Source organism: Elephantulus edwardii, unplaced genomic scaffold (genome assembly GCF_000299155.1).
Source record: "Elephantulus edwardii isolate Elephantulus edwardi_28Jun2011 unplaced genomic scaffold, EleEdw1.0 scaffold00245, whole genome shotgun sequence".
In the NCBI taxonomy this organism is placed as follows: domain Eukaryota; kingdom Metazoa; phylum Chordata; class Mammalia; order Macroscelidea; family Macroscelididae; genus Elephantulus; species Elephantulus edwardii.
The window spans coordinates 4,160,869-4,181,919 of NW_006399995.1; the positions used below are offsets into that span (position 1 = coordinate 4,160,869).

Sequence of the window (21,051 nt, forward strand, 5' to 3'; positions counted from 1 at the left end):
AGACAGTTGGTTTAATTACTATTGGAAAATGCTTGTCATTCCTCTGTAGCATCTGGTCCCCACTGGACCCTCATCATTTCCTTCACCTGCTCCCCACACCGACCAAACTGTGCAGCTCTGCAACTGCAACCTGGCCCATCCTCACCCTTCTGCCCCCAACCCTCACCTCCTTGTACCCCCAATATGTTTTTCCCAATAAATAAAAATATAAAAAAAGAAGCCAGAAAAAAAATACTTTAGGCCTTAGCAGATCACTGTTCCAACTCAGATGTGCTTCTGAAACATTAAAAGAGCCATTGAGTATGAAAGTAAATGGGTGTGATTGAATTTTAACAAAATTTTATTTACAAGAACAGCTGGCATGTCCCATTTAGGCTATGGGCTGCAGTTTGCTGAACCCAGATTGGTATCTACTAATGAAACTAAGCCATAATATGTCTTCAGAAAAATTCTCATCTTCATGGCATTAAAAAAACACACCCCCAAACAACACAGATTATAAGAAGTGGAAACAAAGGAAAACCTATATTAATTAGTAAGCTTATGGAAATAAAAAAGATTATAAGAATATACTCAAATGACTTTATTTAAACTAATTAGAAAGCCAGAAATTACCAGAGTCAGGAAGAAACAGAAACCAAGAGGTCTAGAACAAGAAATCAAATTGGTTATTTAAAAACATTATGTAAGAAAAGTCCAGAAACGGAGGGCTTCACAAGTGAATTCTATCACAAACTGGGAGGTTCAGGAGAGGTAAACGCAATCTTTCAGAAACTCTTCCAAATAACAGCAGAGAAAGGAATATTTCCCAACTAATTGTATGAAGTTAGTATTGCCATGCTTTGAAAGACACAGATTATTTTAAGAACAAACCAATATTCCTCATGAACATATATTCTAAAATATACCACAAAGTATTAACAAATCAAATCCAACAACTTATTAAAAAAATACTAAGAGGAAGTAAGATTTTCCTTGTAAGATTTATTTAACATTTGAAAGTCAAGAAATGCAATCCTTCACATTAATAGTTTAAAGCTGAAAAATGCATGATCATTTCACAATACAGGAAAAACATTTGAGAAAATCTACACCTATTCAGAATTAAAAGCAAACCCACCAAAAACAAGACTAGATGAGAACTTTTGTCCAATAAAGGACAGCTACAAAATTCTACAGCTAAGAGGGTCATATAAGTTAGAACCAAACAGACGACACAGCATCTAACAAGCATCACACTCACTGGTGAAAGACGATGTGTTTTCCTTCTCCAAGAGGCAGAAACAAGATAGCAGTGTGCTATCTGCATTTCTATACACCACTGGACTGAAGGTTCTAACCAATGGAGTCAGCCAAGAAGCACAAAGCATTCAAATGCAAAACAACATCACTGGTATTATTTTCATGACAGGATCCCAGAATGAAGGCTGTACAGTGGAGTGGACTTGGAGGGAGGGAACTGTATAACAATGAAATAATTTTTCTTTTACTTTTCAAAGAGAAGCATGAATTGAGAGGGAGGGGTGGGCAAGGAGAAAAGTGCAACAATGAATGAATGGAAATTAAAACAAAACAACAACAAAACCCAAACCAAAAAACCCCTACATCATTGATGTTACACTTGTAAAGGCCCAAAAGTTTAAGAAATCCAGTTGGGGGGGGAAAAATAGTTCAGCATTCTCACAGGATCTAAGATAAATGTACAAAAATCAACCATAACAGCAACAACTAATCAGAAAATAAAAATTAAAAAAAACCCCATTCATATGTTATGATGTAAATTATCAAGTGATACTCTTCACCAGAGCTCCCTATTGGTGAACATGTACAAAATTCCTTCCTGTATTTAAGATTTCCATCTAGATTTTTGAGACTGTCTATATGTTTCTATGGTGACAGGATCAGCGATGCAAGTAGTTATATCAAGTGATTCAGAGAACAATGTGTTATACATGTGACCAAAAGTATAAAAAATACTGGGCTTTACTAGTTAACAGTTTGTGTGAATTTTCAAGAACTATGAAGGTCACTCACCTGCACAGCATGGTTCAAATCTGACATAAGACACTGGCGAAGCCTCTCATCATTCCCAATTCCTTGAAGAACAAAGTCAGGCACATAAGATGAACAATAGCCACCCAGCAAGGACCTCCCAAAGTTGGCAATATTGGGTTGAAGAGAACTCACTTCAATTAACTTTGACCTGAAAGAAAGGTACCCCCCAAAAGGATATTTAATTAGTAATAAGCACATTTTACTAATGAAAAATTTCTGAACTGTACTAACTCTAAATAACTCTACTAACTCTAGTCCATAAGGAGCACTGGTAGCATAGTGCTTAACATATCAGGCTGCTAACCAAAGGGTCAGCAGTTTGAATCCACTAGCACTCCATATAGGAAGATGCTCTCATATATATTTATCAATTTGGATGGAGGGTCACTACAAGCAGATTACAAACCAGGGGCTTGTTTGGTTTTATTATTTCAGTGTAGGCCACATTTCTAGTACCAGCATGTTTCTCAAATACTTTGAATAAAACTTGGCTTAAGTGTTTAATCAAATTATAAAAATAATCCTATCCAGAGAAGAAAGACTCTTGAAATGAACATAGATCTTTCATGGGAGACGTATGGAGATGTGTTTCTTGTTTAGTACATATATCTAAGAGTCTCAGGCATGAAAATCACCATCCAAAACAGGGCATTTAAAAAATTCTTCACAAATCCAGTTTAGTTAGTACATTTCACAAGGAGGCATGTTCTTCTTGTATATTTGACTCAGAATATACATTGTTTGAATTCCTTAGTCTTGGCCAAATCTCTTTCCAATAGCTGTTTCTCTGCGTCCTCAGTGATCACCTGGCTAGCCAGTTGCCAGGCTCAGCACGGACCGTTTGGACATAACTCATTCTTAAATGACTTATAAGCTATTAAGCACTAATAGATCGCCTACAATATTTGCCAGGTTCTTTAACTTGTCTTTACTGACTTCCACAAAGCCTTTCTGAGGTGTTGGAAAGGTTTAGCCATTAGGCCTTCCTACGAGTGAGAACTTGTGGCAACAAAGGAAATAATGTCAATGATCACTTTTTTTTACATTAAATCAAGCTCACTGCCTTTGAGTCTAATCTGATTCATGACGACCCTCCTTCAGGTTTCACACATTCTAAATCTCTACAGAAGACTAGTCATCTTAGGGGAGCTCTGGTGGTCTAGTGGTAAAAAACTGCACTGCAATTCCCAAACACATGATTTGAATCTACCAGTTGTTCCACAGGAAAAAGATGGGCATGTGATTAACTGCCTCTGAAAACCCACTGGAGGGCCAGTTATCGGTCAATTCCGACTCGATGGTATACAAGTGCAACAAGTCATCTTAGGGAGCTCTGGTGGCCTAGTGGTAAGCAGCTGCGTTACTAACTCAAAGGCACGCAGTCTGAATCCACCAGCTGCTCTGCAGAGAAAGATAGGCAGTCTTTTCCCATGTGGTTTACTGCCTCTGAAAACCCACTGGAAGGTCAGCTGTGAGTTGATTCTGACTCAACAGCACACAACAACAACAATCTTCTTTCTAATCTAGTGATCAGTGTGTTCAAACTCCCGACCTTTCAGTTAGCAGTCCCACACATAACCCACTACCATAGCCTTCAGGGACTCATTAGAGAAAGGAATGGTATGTTTGTAGAGACTTGTTATCAGTGAATTACTTCCTGGGTGGTACAAATGGTTTACTCACTTGATGTAAATGAAAGCTGGAATTTCATGTCCAACTACAGACACCTCATGAAAAAGGTTTGTTGTACTTAAGGAAAATCAGGCACTGAAACGCTATGAAGCACAAGCATATTTTGACACATAGGAAAATCACCATGAATCAGAATTGACTAAAAAGCAACTGGTTAAATGAATACAGTCTCCCTTCTCTCCACCAAAAGAATTCATAGCCTTTGCGTGGATTTAAACTTAAAGTTGTCCCTTAGGGTTTTCAGGCCATATGCCTTTACTGATAGACTTTTTTTTTTCTTCCAAAGAAGCAATTGGTAGATTTGAACCACTCCTTTTTTGGTTATCAAAAGCATTTAACCACTGTGCCACCAAAGCTTCTTGACTATTGGTTATTTTATGTGAAACTTTACTACTTACCCAGGAAAAGGTATCTCATCCTCTTCTGTCCAATCTTCATGCTCTCCCCCATAATAATTGCTGGCTTGTCTGGTTATATCATGGCCTGTGTCTTCACTTTCACTATCACCAAGGGCACTATCTGAACTTTCATTTCTTGGAATGTCCCAGTCATTTCCTACAGCATTTTTTTTCTCTGCACTCTCTTTATCCCCATGGGGGACAAGAATGGAGAGCATAGGTCTTTGGTCCTGCTGAGGAAAGCAGGTTTTACATGCATCCTGGTGAACTCCACTTACACATTCATAAAATTCATTATTTTGTTTGCCATTTTTTGTACACAATTGTTTTGAAAATTCCAACATACAACAGTGTTCTTTACTGCCTGTGCTTGTTTTAACTGGAATATCATCAATAGTCCTTGTTTCAATGGAATCATCATTAAAATATTCATCAAATAAACTTATACTTTCTGGATCCGAATGATTCCAACAAGGCAGTGCACAGGCCTCTCCAGAAACTCTATTTTGTATACTAGATTCTCCAGATTGGTCCTGAGTTATTTGTTTAGTTTCTTGATGCATATCAGTAGCTGCTGCTTCTTCCTTCAGCAGTCTGGTATGATACCTGGAGATCTGATCCATCACTGCCTGACTCCGGAGTTCAGTATCCGAATCAGGAGACATGGAATCCCCAATCAGGAAGGTAACCTTTGTCTGGCTTGCGTCACAAGAAAATGCAGCTGGCACAAGCTTATCTGGAGGTTTTTTTTCCACAGTCAGTCCTGCGGATCTCATCAATTTGCCTGTGTGGTTATCTGAATCCAGTAATTCCTCATGTTGCCATGTTTTCTCTGCTGGTTCTAAGCCTGATTCTGACAATGCACATTTGTCTACCAAAGCAGGAGTAGAACCTGTGCAAACAATGGTTTCTAACTTGGTATCAAGACAAGTTCTTAATTTATCTCTGTACTGTTTAAAATCAAAAGCATTTTCTTCATGGCAGTCAGAAGGAGAAATCTTCCGGCCCTCATTTGACATTTCCAGCAATTTGTTAGAGCTATTTTGAGTATCTTCCCTCTCTTGTTGTGAACCATTTTCTGTATTTTGCCCAAGGAGTGGACGACTGCAATATTTACAGTTACAATTAGGAGTTCTTATTTCTTCTGGCTCTTTAAAGAGCAAACTGCTTTTGTTTTTATGCATTGTGATAAGCACATATTCAGATTCTTCTATTTCACCTTTCTCTAAAGTGGTAGTTATTACTGTGCCTGGCATAACAATGGCTTCATCTTCTCCATTTTCTAAAAGATGGGTTTCTTGAAGTTCAGAGCATCTTATGAAATAAGTAAGAAAATAAAGAAGCCTCTGGACCATGTCTTGTCTTTTGCCAACTACCACAGTTCTTGCTAATCGAACAGGTGATCCAATGGCACCATACAAGTCTCCTGCAATGGGAAAAATTAGTTAATGGAAACACTCTCTACACATACTGCAAAATAGGCCCTTTTTAATTAACAGAAACCTACTCTTATTATATGGAGTAGTTCACATTTTATTCTTAGTTTTTTTAATAGGTGAGTCACTGTTCAGGGAAGTAGGCTGAGATGAACCATCTTAACTAGGGAAAACGAGAAGTTTTCCAGCTGCCTCCTGAAGCAGTTGATAGGATTCTAAAATCTCAAGCAAAGAGTATGCAAAGTTGCACTGAAGACTGGAGAATGTTCTTGTTACTTTTATCTGCGTGAAGATACACTGCCAGGAATACTATGTACAGAAGGATTCTATAGCTATGCCAAATACAGAGAAGGACAAAACATACCACCTGTCTACGTGTGGATGTGATGTCAGAGGGAGAAGTGGTGGAACGGAGCAGGGCTCTAGTGGTCAGGCCACACATGTAACTCTGTGTTACATCACATCCTAAACCATAACTGTCAAAGTCCTACCCAGGACTTTCTTTCTACTCCATAAAGGCTGAATATTCAAATAGGTTATAGACAGAATAGGCGAATTAAGACTCACCCCAATTAAGAGGAAGAGGAAACATAGTAGCTTTGTGATTCATTTACCATTTTTGTATCTACTATAGACATAATAGCCATTGAATTAAAAAAAACAAAATTAAGAGCCTGGGAATTATCAATGACATTTCTGTATCTATGTTGTAGCTCAAATTAAACCAATAAAGAAACAGATATTTTTTAAAAAAAGACTTTAAAATATAGGATATAAAGCAATTAATGTAAATATAATTTTATTTCTGAAACTATTATTCCACATTCCAAAACTTCCATTAATACTTTTATAACTTCTGGGTTATTGTTTTGCTTTTTACATCAAAGAAACTCCATGCTTTTTTTTTTTTTAAACTGGTTTGCTTACAAAGTTTATGTACACATTGTTTCATACAATCATTCTCATACATTATGTTTTATAAAGTTAATCATTGGACTTTGCCCCTCTTTACCCTGTCTTTTCGCCCAGATCCTTGCCATTTCCTTTCCCTCCTCCTTCCACCCACCAAACTGTGCAACCCTGTGGTTTCGCCGCTACCCCTCTTTGTTTTTACAGGTGAAGAAAAAAGATTCTTGAAAGATTTAAAATAAATATATACCATGTTATTATTAGGGAGGGAGATCTGGTGGCTGGTACACAGCTTGTTATTTTTGCATGAGTTAGAACCAACTCATAGCTGACAACTGAGTTTTCAGAGACAGTAAATCACACAGAAGGAGACTGCCCATATTTCACCCATAGAACACTAGCAGACTTAAATCACATACTTCTGGACTGGTAGTGCAACTTCCTACCAATAAGCCACCAAACTCCCGATACATGTTATTGGCATGTGCTTTGGGATCAACTTTCTCTTCTTAAGACAATGGTTCTAACACCATCTTGCCACTCTTTAAAAACACTCCCAAGGCTCCTACTAGTCAATCAAATACAATAAAATTCTTTTAAATGGCAGGTTCATCTTTCCTGACTGGTTTCATTTTACTTTTTCAGTTTTACCTTCTTATAGGTAAAACTTCTTATCTTTTACCTTCTTTTTCCATGTTTAGTCACACAAAGTCCCACATAAACAAGAGGGCTAAAACTCAGCTACTATTTGTCCTGAATTTTAATACCTATATCCCTTGACACATGCTAGGTAACCTTCCCTCCCTCGCTATTATCATCAGCTGCAATCTTTAACTTTCTTCCCACTCAAGCAGCCTCCCTTGAACAAAAGTGAGCTCTACTGACTCACACCTAGATTTTCATGTCCCCTGTAAATGTGTGGTGTGTGTGTGTGAATATCCACATCTTGTAGTACTTGTCTGATATGAATGTGTTGTCAAGAAGACTATGACTCATTAAACTTGAGGATAAGTATTCAGTATCATCTATTAATCCTTCATTATTCTTCCCACAAAGCCTTAGACATATTAGGTGTTCAATAAATGTTTCAGAGTGGAAAAGAGTTTTAAAATGTCATATTTAAAACAAAAATATTACCAGATCACCAGTATTTTATGTACTGTTGAGTCAGAACCGACTCATAGCTGACCCTCCAGTGGGTTTTCAGAGGCAGTAAATCACACGAAAGGTTTACCTATCTTTCTCCCATAGAGCAGCTGGTGGATATGAACTGTATGCCTTTGGTTTGACAGCATAACTCCTTATTACTAAGCCACCTAAGCTCCCTAGATTTCATAATATTAGTTAATACCTATACAATGGAAGACTATTTAGAATAAAAACAAGGAACTTATACATCCTGTTGCCTGTTCATACTAGTTTAAAAATAACTTTAGAAACAAGTATAAACACCAGCCCACATAATATGTATAAGTGAATCTTAAAATAATTGTATTGAATAATGAAACCAGATTCTCCCAGATGGAAAATGTATGTACTTTATGTTTCTATTCATATAAAAACCTAGAAAACACAAATGAATCTTTAGTGATAAAAAGCAGACCATGGTTACTTGAGGATGGCAGAAGTGGGGACAGAAACAGTGTGGAGAATCAGGAGGGACAGATTATAAGGAAGAAAGAAAAATTTTCAAAATGGTAGATTTACTCATCATCTGGACTGTGGTAATGAACTCAGATGGAGCATAAATGCAGGTTAAAACTAATAAAACGTTACTTTAAATGCAATTATCAATTAGAAGCTGTGTTGCAATCACAAAGGCACTCAGATCAAACCCATCAGTTGCTCTGCAGGAGAAGGATGGGCAATGTCCTCCTCCATGATTTACTGCCTCTGAAAACCTGCTTTATGGTAAGCTATGAGACAGTTCTGACTGGATGGCACAACTACAACATACCTCAAAAAGTTTAAAGGGAAAATAGGAGGAAAGAGGAGAAGAAGGCGAAGTCCTGGTATGTAAGAGGGAGAAAGAAAGGAAAGAAGTAAAAAAGGGAGGAGGTGCTGGTTTGGCAACATGAATTGCTGAAGCACAAGTCAGTTCACCTGCCAAGTTTACTCACCACAGCAAAGTAAGAAATTTCTATCAGGTCACCAAAAGCTCTCAATTTGACTGTCCCAGTATTTCTACAGCAGCTATATTTACTAGACACTGACTAGTCATGTATTATGGTATTTAATTTTTACAACTTCACGTAGTATTTAAAATTTAATCTTATTCCTACTTTATAACTAAGAAACTGGAATTCTATAACTTGTACTCTTAAGTAACCCTCTAAGAGAGTCCCCAACACCAAAAACTCAAACTCGCTGCCTGAAGAGACAATTCACTTTCATAACAATCTTTCAGTGAGGATTCTGAAGCTGTGAATCTCTCTCTCTGAGGTCCTGCTAACCAGCCTGTCAGCCTGACACATGATGTACTGTGCCACTCAAATGACAGCAAGTTCTTCAACCATCATCTTTCATGTCTCCCTTCTATTAATTTCACTTTCTTATTTATAAAAGAAAAGTTTTTAAAGAGATACATTTGGGAGCTCTGTTGGCCTAGTGACAAGAAGCTGCACTGCAATCCCAGAGGCCCGTGGTTCAAATCCACCAGATACTCTGCTGGAGAAGGAGGGACAATCTCCTCCTGTACTAGTCAGATCCAATTTGACAGTACACACACACAAAAATAATAAGATTTTTAAAAAAGATACATTTCCTGAATTGACTGAAAAAACAAAAAAAGTGATACATAGTTTCAAAGTAAAATTAACTATATTTATTGTGGCTGTCTGCCCATTCATTATCTCTAGGTAAAGTATCTAACATAGTATACAAAACCACAAAATATTCTGAAGAGTCTAATAACTAGAAAACCAGCCATCAGTCTTGTACATCTTGCTCCAGCTCCATGTTCTATGGGTAAGTAATCAATAAAGTTGTTTTTATTACTGTTGAGTACCATCTAGTCAGAACCAACCCACAGTTGACCCTCCAGCAGGTTTTCAAAGGCAATCAATCGTTTGGGAGCAAACTGCCCACCCTTCTCCCATGAACAGATTTGAACCACGTGCCTTTAAGATTCCGAAAAAGCTTCTTACCAGTAGGTCACCAGAGCTCCCTGGTGTCACATTAAGAAATAAAATGGATATAGGATAATTGACAAGACATGAATGGACAAGTAAAGAAGAGAGAGCAAGAGTCCAGAATTAAGGTTCATAGGGGCGTGTACTCTGGATGGGGGTGAGGGCGGGGTAGGGGGATTGTATACCAATGAAGGAATTTTTCTTTTACTTTTCAAAGAGCGGAGCGAACTGGGGAGGGGGGGGGGGTTTGGCAGGGAGAAAAGTGCAACAATGAATGAACTGAAATCCAAAATCTCTGTAAATGTTCATAAAAATTAATAAAATATTTTTTTAAAAAAAGAGAAGCTTTAGAATGGAGGGGTAAAAGAAAATATTTTCTATTTTTGCTTTTATTTTGCTATAATTACAGGATATCACACAATCATGTTAGTATCACATAATCGTAAACCTTGCACTGTGCAAGGTTTCACATTACATACCTAGTTGTGCCCAAAGTGGGTTATATGGATGAGTCTTTGCCAACATGTCCACACTCTGAGAGGAATGTTTTTCTAGAAATATTTTTATAGGTGGCTGTCCATTTGGCATGACTGTTGGCACCCAGGCAAGATGATTGGTCAGAACTGCGGTAATGAGAGCAGGCAAGAATCTGAAAATAAAACACACCATATCAGATTTCAACTTGCCTTCGTGAAGGGTTAGGTAAAATGCAATGATAAAGTAAAACAAAAAGAGTATATATTATCACATGGCTAGAAGCATAAAAAAGGAAAACGGGAAGGAAAAATAGATATATTAGTAAGATAAAAACAAAAGTAAATTTTTTGTTTGAGAATGAGTTGCCATTGTTGCTGAGAGTTATAAAACACAAATGCCATTATACTGGAAAAACAACAAATATTTAGTGTTTAATCTGTACCATTCACTATCAATCAACCACCCAGCTCATGTATTTCCAAATTACTAATTAGGAAAAAGAAGCTAACTACTAAGCAAACTCTTTCCACCATCAAAGAGAATAAAAATATCTAAAACATTAATCTAAAGTCCAGGAAGTTGATGAGTGGTAAGAAGAAAATATGACAAAATAACACCTTAAAAATTAATTAACAGGGGAGCTCTGGTGGCCTAGTGGCAAGAAGCTGCACTGCAATCCCAGAGGTACACGGTTTGAATCCACCAGATGCCCTACTGGAGAAGGAGGGACAATCTCCTCCTGTACCAGTCAGATCTGATTTCACGGTACACACACAAAAATAATAAAATAAAACAACAACAACAACAAAAATTACTGGACAATTTGTCATTCTCCAGAGAAGTAAACATGACTACAGTTATAAAGCCAATCATTAGCTCCTCCCTACATAACCTGGCACTCATGCTGTTGTTAGATACTGTCTAGTCAAGTATGACACAGAGCAACCTATGAATAACAGATCTGAACCCTGCTATCCTGTGCCATCCTCATAATCTGTCAGACTTGAGCCCAATGCTGCAGTCACTGTCAATCCATCTTATTGACGGTGTTCCCCTCTTTCATCAACCTTCTGCCTTTCCAAGCATGATGCCAAGCAAAACACTCAAAGTATGTGAGACAAAGCTTTGCAATTTTTGCATCAAGGAGCACTCTGACTGCACTTGCTCCAAGACATATGTTTGTTCTTTTGGTAGTCCATGGGATACTCACTACCCTCTAGCCTTTCCCAAAGTCCCTCTGTAGGTTAATTCCTTCATTTATTATGAGGAAAACCATTGGTTTTATTAATAAAATATTAATTTATATAAAAAGGAATAAAACTGTATACTTATTTGGAAATAGTTCTCAATTTAGACTTCTAGCTAATTCCATTTCTACTGATTTTTATCTGTTTTTGTGTGTATTTTACAAACTCAAGTAAATAAAAATGAGTAGGCAAATGTTCAGCCTTCAGGGTGAGCCATTTGGGCCCTCGGGGTGAGCTGTTTGGGTCCTTGGGGCGAGCTGGTCCAGCCCTCGGGGTTAGCCAGCCCTCGGGGTGAGCTCCTCAGCCCTCAGGTGGTGCCATCCAACCCCTGCTTAGAAAAAACTGCCTAGGGTGTACAGAGAATATTATCTAGGCTACTTTCCTCCACCCTCTCCCCCAGTATACCCGTAAGTAATACCCCCAAAGCCCTTCTATTTTCACAAGTTTGTTCTCTCTAGGTTTGCTCCCTTTCCTATAGGTAATCTAACACTGAATTTTACTCCAGACCTGACCCTGAACCCAGTTCCAGGGACAAAAAGGAAATACAACTGCCAGTTAAGGAAGCAAAGGAGGATGGAGCCTCTGGGTTCAGTCAGCCATCCCCACTGGACCCACCTGGGAAAATACCTTGCAGTCCAGAGGGGAGTAAATGTCAGGAAAATATCTTCTAACAGAGCAAGAAAGTAAGCAGCTTTAACCCAAGACCACCAGTAAGTGCTCCCTTTCCCCCTTCACATCAATGCCCCTGTTTAGCATGAAGAAGCCAGAGAGTCCGCACCCAATTCCCAAATGAGAAACCCACAAATGAATAAGACAGTTTGTTTAATCACCATTTGGACTATGCTTACTATTGCCCTGTATCATCTGGTCCCCACTGGATCCTTTTCACTTCCTTCACCTGCTCCCCCCACCAACCAAATTGTGCATCCCTGCAACTGCATCCCTGCAATTTCATCCCTGCCAATCCTCACCCTTCTGCTCCCAACCCTCATCTCCTTGTATCCCCAACATGTTTTTCCCAATTAAAAAAAAATGAGTAAGCATAGGTAAAAGAAAAGAAGATGCTTGCAAATCATGGAACAAGCTGTCCATACCCCACCAACCCAAAGACAAAATCCCACCAACCCAAAGACAAAATGATATACAAAAACTTAACATATTGCACCTTTAGACATTAGAATGGTCATTTTTTTAGCTTTAGAGATCTGTTAAGTAAAAGTAACAAAAAATTAAAAATAAAGTAAGTCATACTGATTTTTTGCAGCATTTTCCATTAGAAAAGTGAACTCTTTCATAAAACGATGACAAAGCTGGTTCTTTCCTGGAGTTCCCGACATCATTGTAAGCCAGACAGGCTCTCCAATCCTTGGCATTGTGTAGAGATTACAAATTGCTGTTCTAAAAAATGGAAGACAGATTTGATTTGACGGTACACACAAAAGATAATAAAATAAGGGCATTATGATTATCATAAGAGTTCAGAATGAGTGTTGCAGAGTGGAGTATACTGGGGTGGGGGGGTAATTGTATACCAATGAAGGAGTTTTTCTTTTGCTTTCCAAAGAGAAGAGTGAACGGGGGGTGGAGGTGGTGTGGGTGGGGAGAAAAGTATAACAATGAATGAATAGAAATCCAAAATCTCTATAACTGTTCATGGAAATTAATTTTTAAAAAAAGATAATAAAGTTTTTTAAAAAAGGAAGACATATTATGAAATTCAAAGTTCCCATAATCACTCTTTCAATGCCAAGTAGAAACTTATATAAAGATAATAAAAACTTTTGAGAAAAGACATTACTTAGGCCATTCTTTCTTGGTAACGATAAAGCATCATAGGAAATATTACATACATGAATTTTGTATGTGTTGGTTCTGGTGAAAATTACAAAAAACTTTTGTCTTTGGTTTACATATTTTTCTAATTTAATCACCATTTTTTTTCTGCCCATGAAAGGATTTGTAAAGCCACTTCTGGTGCTGTATTTCTAAGGTACATTTCATACTTAGGTATTTTGTAAGTAATCAGCAGCACAGAGAAAATAAAACCATTTTAGATAAGGTAATACCTTGTCCATTGATCCACTCAACATTTTATCTGCATCATTTTACTGTCTATGTTGAGATGCTTTAGTAAAGTTCTGAAGGATGATGATGATTATTATACATGAGTACTACAAACTCTCTAAACTATAAATGTACAGAAATGATGGTAGTTATAGAACAAAGTTTAGGTCTTTTGTGCAAAACTTACTCAGTCATATTCAAATTGAGGATATTTAACCACTGATAAGTGAAACTTGTGCTGTTGTTATATCTGGAGGAATGTTCTTCCACTTTGTACATCACTCTTTGTCAAAGTGCAGTATGAAGTAACCTGGGTTGCTGTGATGCTGAACCTTGTACCATTGGGGTATCAAATACAAGAATGGTTTCCCAATGTGGAAAGTGGTTGGTGGAGCTCCCAGTGGTAAAACAGTTTTGGAAGCAGGAGTGGCATCCACTTTCTAAATCACATGCCTCTGGAAACTCTATGAACTTGATGAAATGACGACAGTTATGAAAAGGCATTAGGTCTTTTGTTCAAGAGTCACTATGAGCTGTGCCTTACTTGAAGGCAATCAACAACAAACAACAACAACAACTATTTTTTTGTAACTCTCAACATTCTAAAATTTCCCCTTGGACCAACACTAGGCAGAACTACTGTGCAATCACAGTGCTTTTCTGACTGTCTCTAAGACTTACTTAGACAAAAGCAGTTCAGTGACAGTCAGCCAGTCTACCAGCCAGCCAGCTACTCACTCACTCATGGATGTCAAGTCAGAAGTGACTCATAGCTGGACCCTCCAGTGGGCTTTTTAAGGCTATAAATCACACAAGTGGAAACTGAATCTTGAAACTGGTGAATATGAACTTCCAGAGGGTTAGCAACACAACTTCCTACCAACTAAACCACCAGTTCTGAAGCCTCAAAGCATACCTTTAAGATGGTTATTCTTTTCCTTTTAAATTAATATCCATTTAGTAAAGTGCTATATACTCACCACACTAAACAACTATTGAAAAGCATATGGGTTAAGAAACTAGTTAAGCTCTAGGAAACTTCAGAATGGTATCCTACTTTTTAAAGAGCTATACCATAGGTCTATCGGCAATGCTGGAAATATTTAATATTTGCACTGGTCAAGATGATAGCTAATGATCATATATGGTTATTAAGCCCTTGAAATATGAATATTAATAATGAAGACTTTAATTCTTACTTTTATTTCATTAATTTAAATAATTTGACTATTAGTTATTCTATTAGATAGTATTAGCTCTAAAAAGTTCTCTGAGATTTCTACACTTTAAAAACTCTCCCTCCTCAGCATAATTTATCACTTAGCATCCAGAAACAGAGAATTCCCATGCCTGTATAAACTTCACTGGATCTCAATCCAGGTTAGCAGTGCAAGTCTTTTACCACTTAGCCCCCAGAAAAAAAAAAAAAAAAAAAGGAAAAAAAATCATTTGAGTAAGTATTTCATCGGATATAAAATTATTGCTAAGTTAAAAATAAATAAATAAATACATGGAATTAAACTGGGAGTATATAAAAGGGCTTAGTTTTAAATCCTGTTAGGGAGTTCTAGATATAAGGAATAACTGAGCACAACTATTTATTCTCTCTTAGTTCTGGGGCCCAAATTTAATACCAGATAAGGACTTGAAAACAGATAAACTTCTATAATAAACAAAACTGAAGAAGTATCAGTGGAGAAAATGAAAATCAGAGACATTTATAAAACTCCGTTGTTGTTGTTGTGTGCCACCGAGTCAGAACCAAACTACAGTTAACCCTCTGTGGGGTTTTCAGAGGCAGTTAATTAATTACACAAGAGGAGACTGCCCATCCTTCTCCCACGGCATAGCTGGTGGATTTGAACTGTTAGCCTTTAGGATTACAGTGCAGCTTCTTACCACTAAGCCACCACAGCTCCCTATGAAACTCTAGAAGATAAAATATTTGGTGAGTGATAATTAAGGTAGCAGGTAATGAGGCAATACATAGGTCACAGAAAGGATACAAAGAAAGAGTTAATTTTCCCTGAAGTCAGAAGAAGCTCAAAACTGTAAATGCTTAGTAAAACAGAAAATGCAATACTAACTACTAAAAATACAAATACTAAAAACTAGGAGAGACTAAATTTAACCTCCATTAATTGTTGATTGGACCCAACCTACCTCCACCTTTCCCCCCAAAGAATGGCTACAGATGCCCACAGAATTAGTCTCTCTAACCCTTCTGATACTGGAATCCGTGCATGCACAGGTACGTAGTATGTCATATGACACTGCAATTTCATGAAGGGAGAGGAAAGTGATTAGAAAAAATGCCTAAAAACAATCCATTTAGAATAGTAATAAAAAATGTTAAGTAGAATAGTAATAAAAAATGTTAAGATGTTGTGTCCTAAAATGAAGGTTACCAGACAGAAGCCGAAATATAAGACAGAATTTGCAACCCACACTTTGGTGTCTTACTATAAAATTTTAAATAAAACAATACTGCACATTCTCAAGGAACAAAATAGATACTTTTTTTCACTCTGAAAACAAGTCTATTTAAAATTAAAAATGAATTTAATAAAAAAAATCACAGATTAGAAAAAAATACAAAAGTGCTATATTCAGGAAAAAAGAAATTAAAGTATCAGCACTTTATTTACTGTTTTGACGTGACTCTTGTAAGCCACTGTTACATTCGCCAGCAAGTGGAATGAGTAGCTTTATAATAATGCAAATCAAGTAAATGGAACCTTGCAGGCAGGAAGGACTAAGAAGTTTGATGCACAGAACACTGGAACAACAGCAATGTTACGACAGATGAAGAAAAGACGGAAACTATCAATGACTCCATCTTACGTGGATCCACGATCAATACACTTGGTACCAGCAGTCAGGAGATCAAGAGACATACCGCACTGGAAAAGTGTAGTCAGGGACTTCTCCAAATTATTGAGGAGAAATTATGTTAGCTTTCTAATTACCTGCTATGTTTAGTGAGGACAATGAATAAGAACGACAGAAAGACTGATGTCTTTCACCTGTGGTGTTGGAGTACTGAGCGTCCCAGATTTACTATTTCTGAAAACGCTCTGGAGGGTCAGCTATGGATCAGCTCCAACTCAGCACACAGCCACGACCACTACATGGCCAACTGTCTGTCTGTGTCCCGTACTGTCATGGTTTGTGTGCTCCTATAAAAGTGTTAAGTAATGTCATCGGTATTTAAGTTCCAGCAAGCTATACTCAAGATGGATAGGTCAGTAGAACTTCTACACTAAGACAGAATAGAATGTAAGACCTAGTAATCTGTCTGCTAGGAAGAAAAACCTGTAGTCTACTGCTGAAAATAAGCCAATGAACACTTTAGGAATTACCCAGAAAACACTATCTGACATGGTGATGTACAATGAATCCTCACACTGCAAGGTATTTAAAATATGAGTAGAAAAGAGCTGTTTCCTTAGTGTAGAATCAACCTTACTTATTCATAAAACAACAAAATTAACAACTACATGCATGGAGCTCACTAGATGCATTTGCACAGGAATCAACTTAACTACTTCTGCTGAAGGAGAAAATGACAATCAAGTTCACTTTCATGTTAGAGCCAACTGCAACAGGTACTAAATGATCAATGAAAGTTCAAGCTGAAGCCGAAGAAAATCAAAGCAAATTCATGAGAGTCAAAATACAACATAAAATGTGGTCTTAAAGAACTTAGGGGTCATCACAAGAACAGCTCTGATACAAATGAACACCTCTCCAAGAACTCGTCCCTCCTGGTCATGTGCCCAAAGAATGTGAGAAGGAGCTTCAGAATTCTTGCCTCTAAGGAGCAGCCTGATTTCACACTTTCTAGGATAAACCTGTTTGTTCCCCTAGCAGTCATGGTATATCAATACTCTTTGCCAGCCCCACAAGCATCAATTAATTCTTCTATCACCCCGAGTCATTGCCCAGCTTACTAATCCTAACTGCGAAGACCATGGCCTGGATCAGACACATCTTAGTCCCCAGACTGACATCATTACTCTCTAGTACTCTGGTGAGGTCCCTGACAGCAGATTTTCTGTTGTTAATAAATTAACTGATGTAAATTTACTGGAAAACTAAAGATCAGAAAAGCTAGTAGATTTACCCAGATTCATCTGAAGTGGCAAATAGTAGAGACAGGGTTAGATACTAAAGTCTAAGTTCTCATGTCTAAATTATAGTGACTTAGTGATAAAGAGCTGTTATTTACAGCCTTTGAAAATCTGCTAGATCGTCAGCTGTAAGTCGGCTTTGATTTGATGGTACACAACAAGGTATAGTATCTCTCTAGCTAAAAGTCAGAAAGAACTGACAGAATAAGATAGTCCTAAACAGAATCTCTGTTCGTAGTACATACAGCAGTTAACTTGGTGTGACTCCCAATACAAGTTTGTTTGATAATCAAAATTGTATGTTTGCTTGACATATAGTGAGAGTGCATATACATTAGTTGTTGGGGTTAAATTCAAGCCAAGGCTTTGGTAAGGCAGAAAACATGACATTCATGTGTCATAGATAAAGAAACAAGCATCAATGCTATTTAGAACATCAAAGCCATGTTCCTTTATATCACAGAATCTTTGTATTCCATCTATATAAGAACACCAGTTCCCACTTACAGTACAAAGGACCTTCTGTGCTTGAAGTTTAAGCCCATTAAGAGTAAATAGTCTACAGTATAAATAATATAAAGAACTAAATTTTATTATAACTAAGAAAAGAAATCTTCCCATGTACATTGTGAAACAAAACAATTTTATATTATGAAAAGCTAGAGAATATGTACCTGAATTCATGTAGGGCATCAACAATTCGATTATATGCCAAACTCCTCTGACTGGCATCAGCCGATCTCCGGCTCATTTTCATAGCCTTGAAAGTAATCATTGAACAGTTAATTCACATGCTGATTATGGACATAATATGCAAAAAAAAGGTGGAAAATTAAGTGATATATTTAAACAACACTCTACCAATAGTCTTATTTAGAAAGAAAGAAAGAAGGCACACATATTTACAGTCATTTTCTTGGCTGTACTTTTGGTCATTATAGAAAATGTCATTTTCAAATGTTGAATCTTTTACTGTAACTGTCAAACCACAGAATGTCAACATACAACTGATGCTGACAGTTTCTGGGTTTCATAAAACTACTTCCCCCCAAATTAAATAATAACAACCCCACATAATAACTTATGATTTCTTCTATTTTACAGATGAAGCTGCTGTTAATTTTTTAAATACTGAAGATTGTACTAAACATATTTCAAGTTATTAGTAATGTGCTCTTTAACTTTTCTCATAAAGATATTTAGTTTAACTGAGCAACCTTGTGGTAATAGACAAAAAGGGGATCAGAATTAGAAGACAAATTTGAAAAAAAAACTTAAACTTTCAGACTTTTTCCAAAAGAATATAATTTTGGACAGCTAATCTAAAAAATTTTAGAACTTATATGTGAGGCAGAATTTCCACTCCAAAGCTTACAAGAGGGGAAAGCAAAACTTATGTTTTCAAACTACAATGACAAGCTCCAATTAAGGAAGAAGTGGTATTTTTAGCTAAAACCAAAACATATTTTTCCTTGTATTTATCAGCAACATTACGTACTGTCAAATCAGAATCAACTCATAGCTGACCCTCCACCAGGTTTTCAGAGCAATTAATCACACAAAAAGAGACTTTTCATCTTTTCCTACAGAGCAGCTTGTGGATTCAACCAGCATGTCTGAGCTGTCAGCATAACTTCTGGGGCTAAGCTACCAGAGCGTCCTTATTAGCAGGATCTTTTTTTCCACCCCCATTACAGTCTCAAGAGGTGGTAAAAACGTCAAAGTAATTGCCAAAGTATTCACAAACCCATTCTACTTTTAAGTGAACAATTTTGATCATTTCCTTTGCATTGTCCAATATTCACCATACCATTAAATGATTAATTTTCAAGTTCTATTTATTTAGGCAGAAGTTCTTACTCAGCTTCATTTTCCATTTTAGTAAGGAAAATACTAAATTCAAACCAATAGTCACACAACTAGAATTATGCCAATGTACACTCTGGATAGAGTACATAAAACATACAATACTTAAAAAGATATCTTTAATATGCTCTGTGTTGTTATCATTAGGCAGCATCAAGTCAGCATTAACTCATAGTGACTCTATGTCCAACTGCATGAAACTGCCCAATCCTGTATCATCCCTACAATCTTAAGTGCTTTAGCCCAATGTGTCAATGTATCTGTAGAGAGTCTTCCTCTTTCTTTAACTTACCTTCTACAAACATGATGCCTTTCTTCAGAGACTAACCTCCCCTGATAATATGCCCAAACGATGTGATCTATGAGAGAAAGTTTCACCATCCTTGCTTTTGAGGGGCGCTCTGGCTGTACTTCTTTCAAAACAAATTTCAGAATTCTTTTTGATAGTTCATGATACAGTCAACATTCTTTGCCAACACCACAATAAAAAAGTATTAATTCTTCTCATAATTTCTACAGTGCTAGAATAGTTCAAGTTTTAATCAAAGCAAAAATCACTGCTCCAAGCAACTCAAAGCATCAGTTCTGCCAGAGTGAAAATATTGTTTATGATGACTCTGACAAAAATAAACTAACAAATAGGCCAGCAGCCTACTGAAGAAAATGTTGTCAGTGTCTAAGTTTTAAAAAACTGTTTTACTATAAATAAAAATGGTCTTTACTCATTTGCTTACCTAAAAAGTATTGCTAAAGATATATTTATCATTTGACAGACTCAATATGAATAAATAACAGCTGTGTTCTCTCCAAGGAAAGATGATCTTACATCACTACTGAGTAATGAAACTCAACCTCTGCTTTCTAGACAATTCTAATTGGCCTTCCTAACCCCAGACTTGTAATATAATGTCACATAAACGCTCTGAAAGCATAATGTGAAGACAGTCTTGAAAAGGGCCTCAGAACTCTCTGGCAAAAGTTCTTGATTCTTCATCATCGGGTGGTATTCATTAACATTTCCAGTCTGGAGCTCACTATCCCTCTTCATCCACCTCTTCCTTTCTGATTCTATCACAAGGAACACGTTATTTACCCACTGGTTTACTAGTTCAACTTATAGGAATTTTGTCTAACAAATAATCTGTGAAATGCATCAAAATGTTAACAATATTAGAGCAACAACAGTGAGAAAGTTGAAAAGACTTAGTAAAAAGTTGTTATTTAAACTGCAGGCAGTAAATAAAACATATTGTTTAAATTATTTACAGTAACAAAAATGCTTAGGTAATGATTTTTCAAATGGATGCATAATTCAGAGTATGACATAGTATAATCGCAACTAATAAAAGTAAAATATACATAGAATATATCTGTACAAGATTTTCAGTAAAATATTTATTAGTTTTGTTTGCTTGGCAAGAATATCAATTTTCTCACCATTCCACTAAATCCAATTTTCAAAGTTTTGTGTTTTACAAAAATCTCATGTAGATGGATCTTCGCTGAAAGCAGGGAATACCAGAGGAATGTCTACCTGTGTTTCATTGACTATGCAAAGGCATTTGACTCTGTAGATAATAACAAACTATGGCTGACTCTGAGAAGAATGGGAATCCCAGAACACTTGATCGTTCTAATGAGAA

General features: G+C 36.8%; 1 protein-coding gene across 1 annotated transcript in view; it reads right to left on the reverse strand.

Moving 5' to 3' along the window:
* Window positions 1-21,051, reverse strand: part of FNIP1 (folliculin interacting protein 1) — a 193,511-nt gene that overhangs the window by 15,023 nt on the left and 157,437 nt on the right. Inside the window, exons 9-13 of the mRNA XM_006899066.1 lie at window positions 18,217-18,302; window positions 12,597-12,743; window positions 10,101-10,270; window positions 4,146-5,571; window positions 2,035-2,203 (exon numbers count right to left, since the gene is read on the reverse strand). Coding sequence (XP_006899128.1) covers window positions 2,035-2,203; window positions 4,146-5,571; window positions 10,101-10,270; window positions 12,597-12,743; window positions 18,217-18,302 — 1,998 coding nt within the window. The remainder of the gene's footprint in view (window positions 1-2,034; window positions 2,204-4,145; window positions 5,572-10,100; window positions 10,271-12,596; window positions 12,744-18,216; window positions 18,303-21,051) is intronic.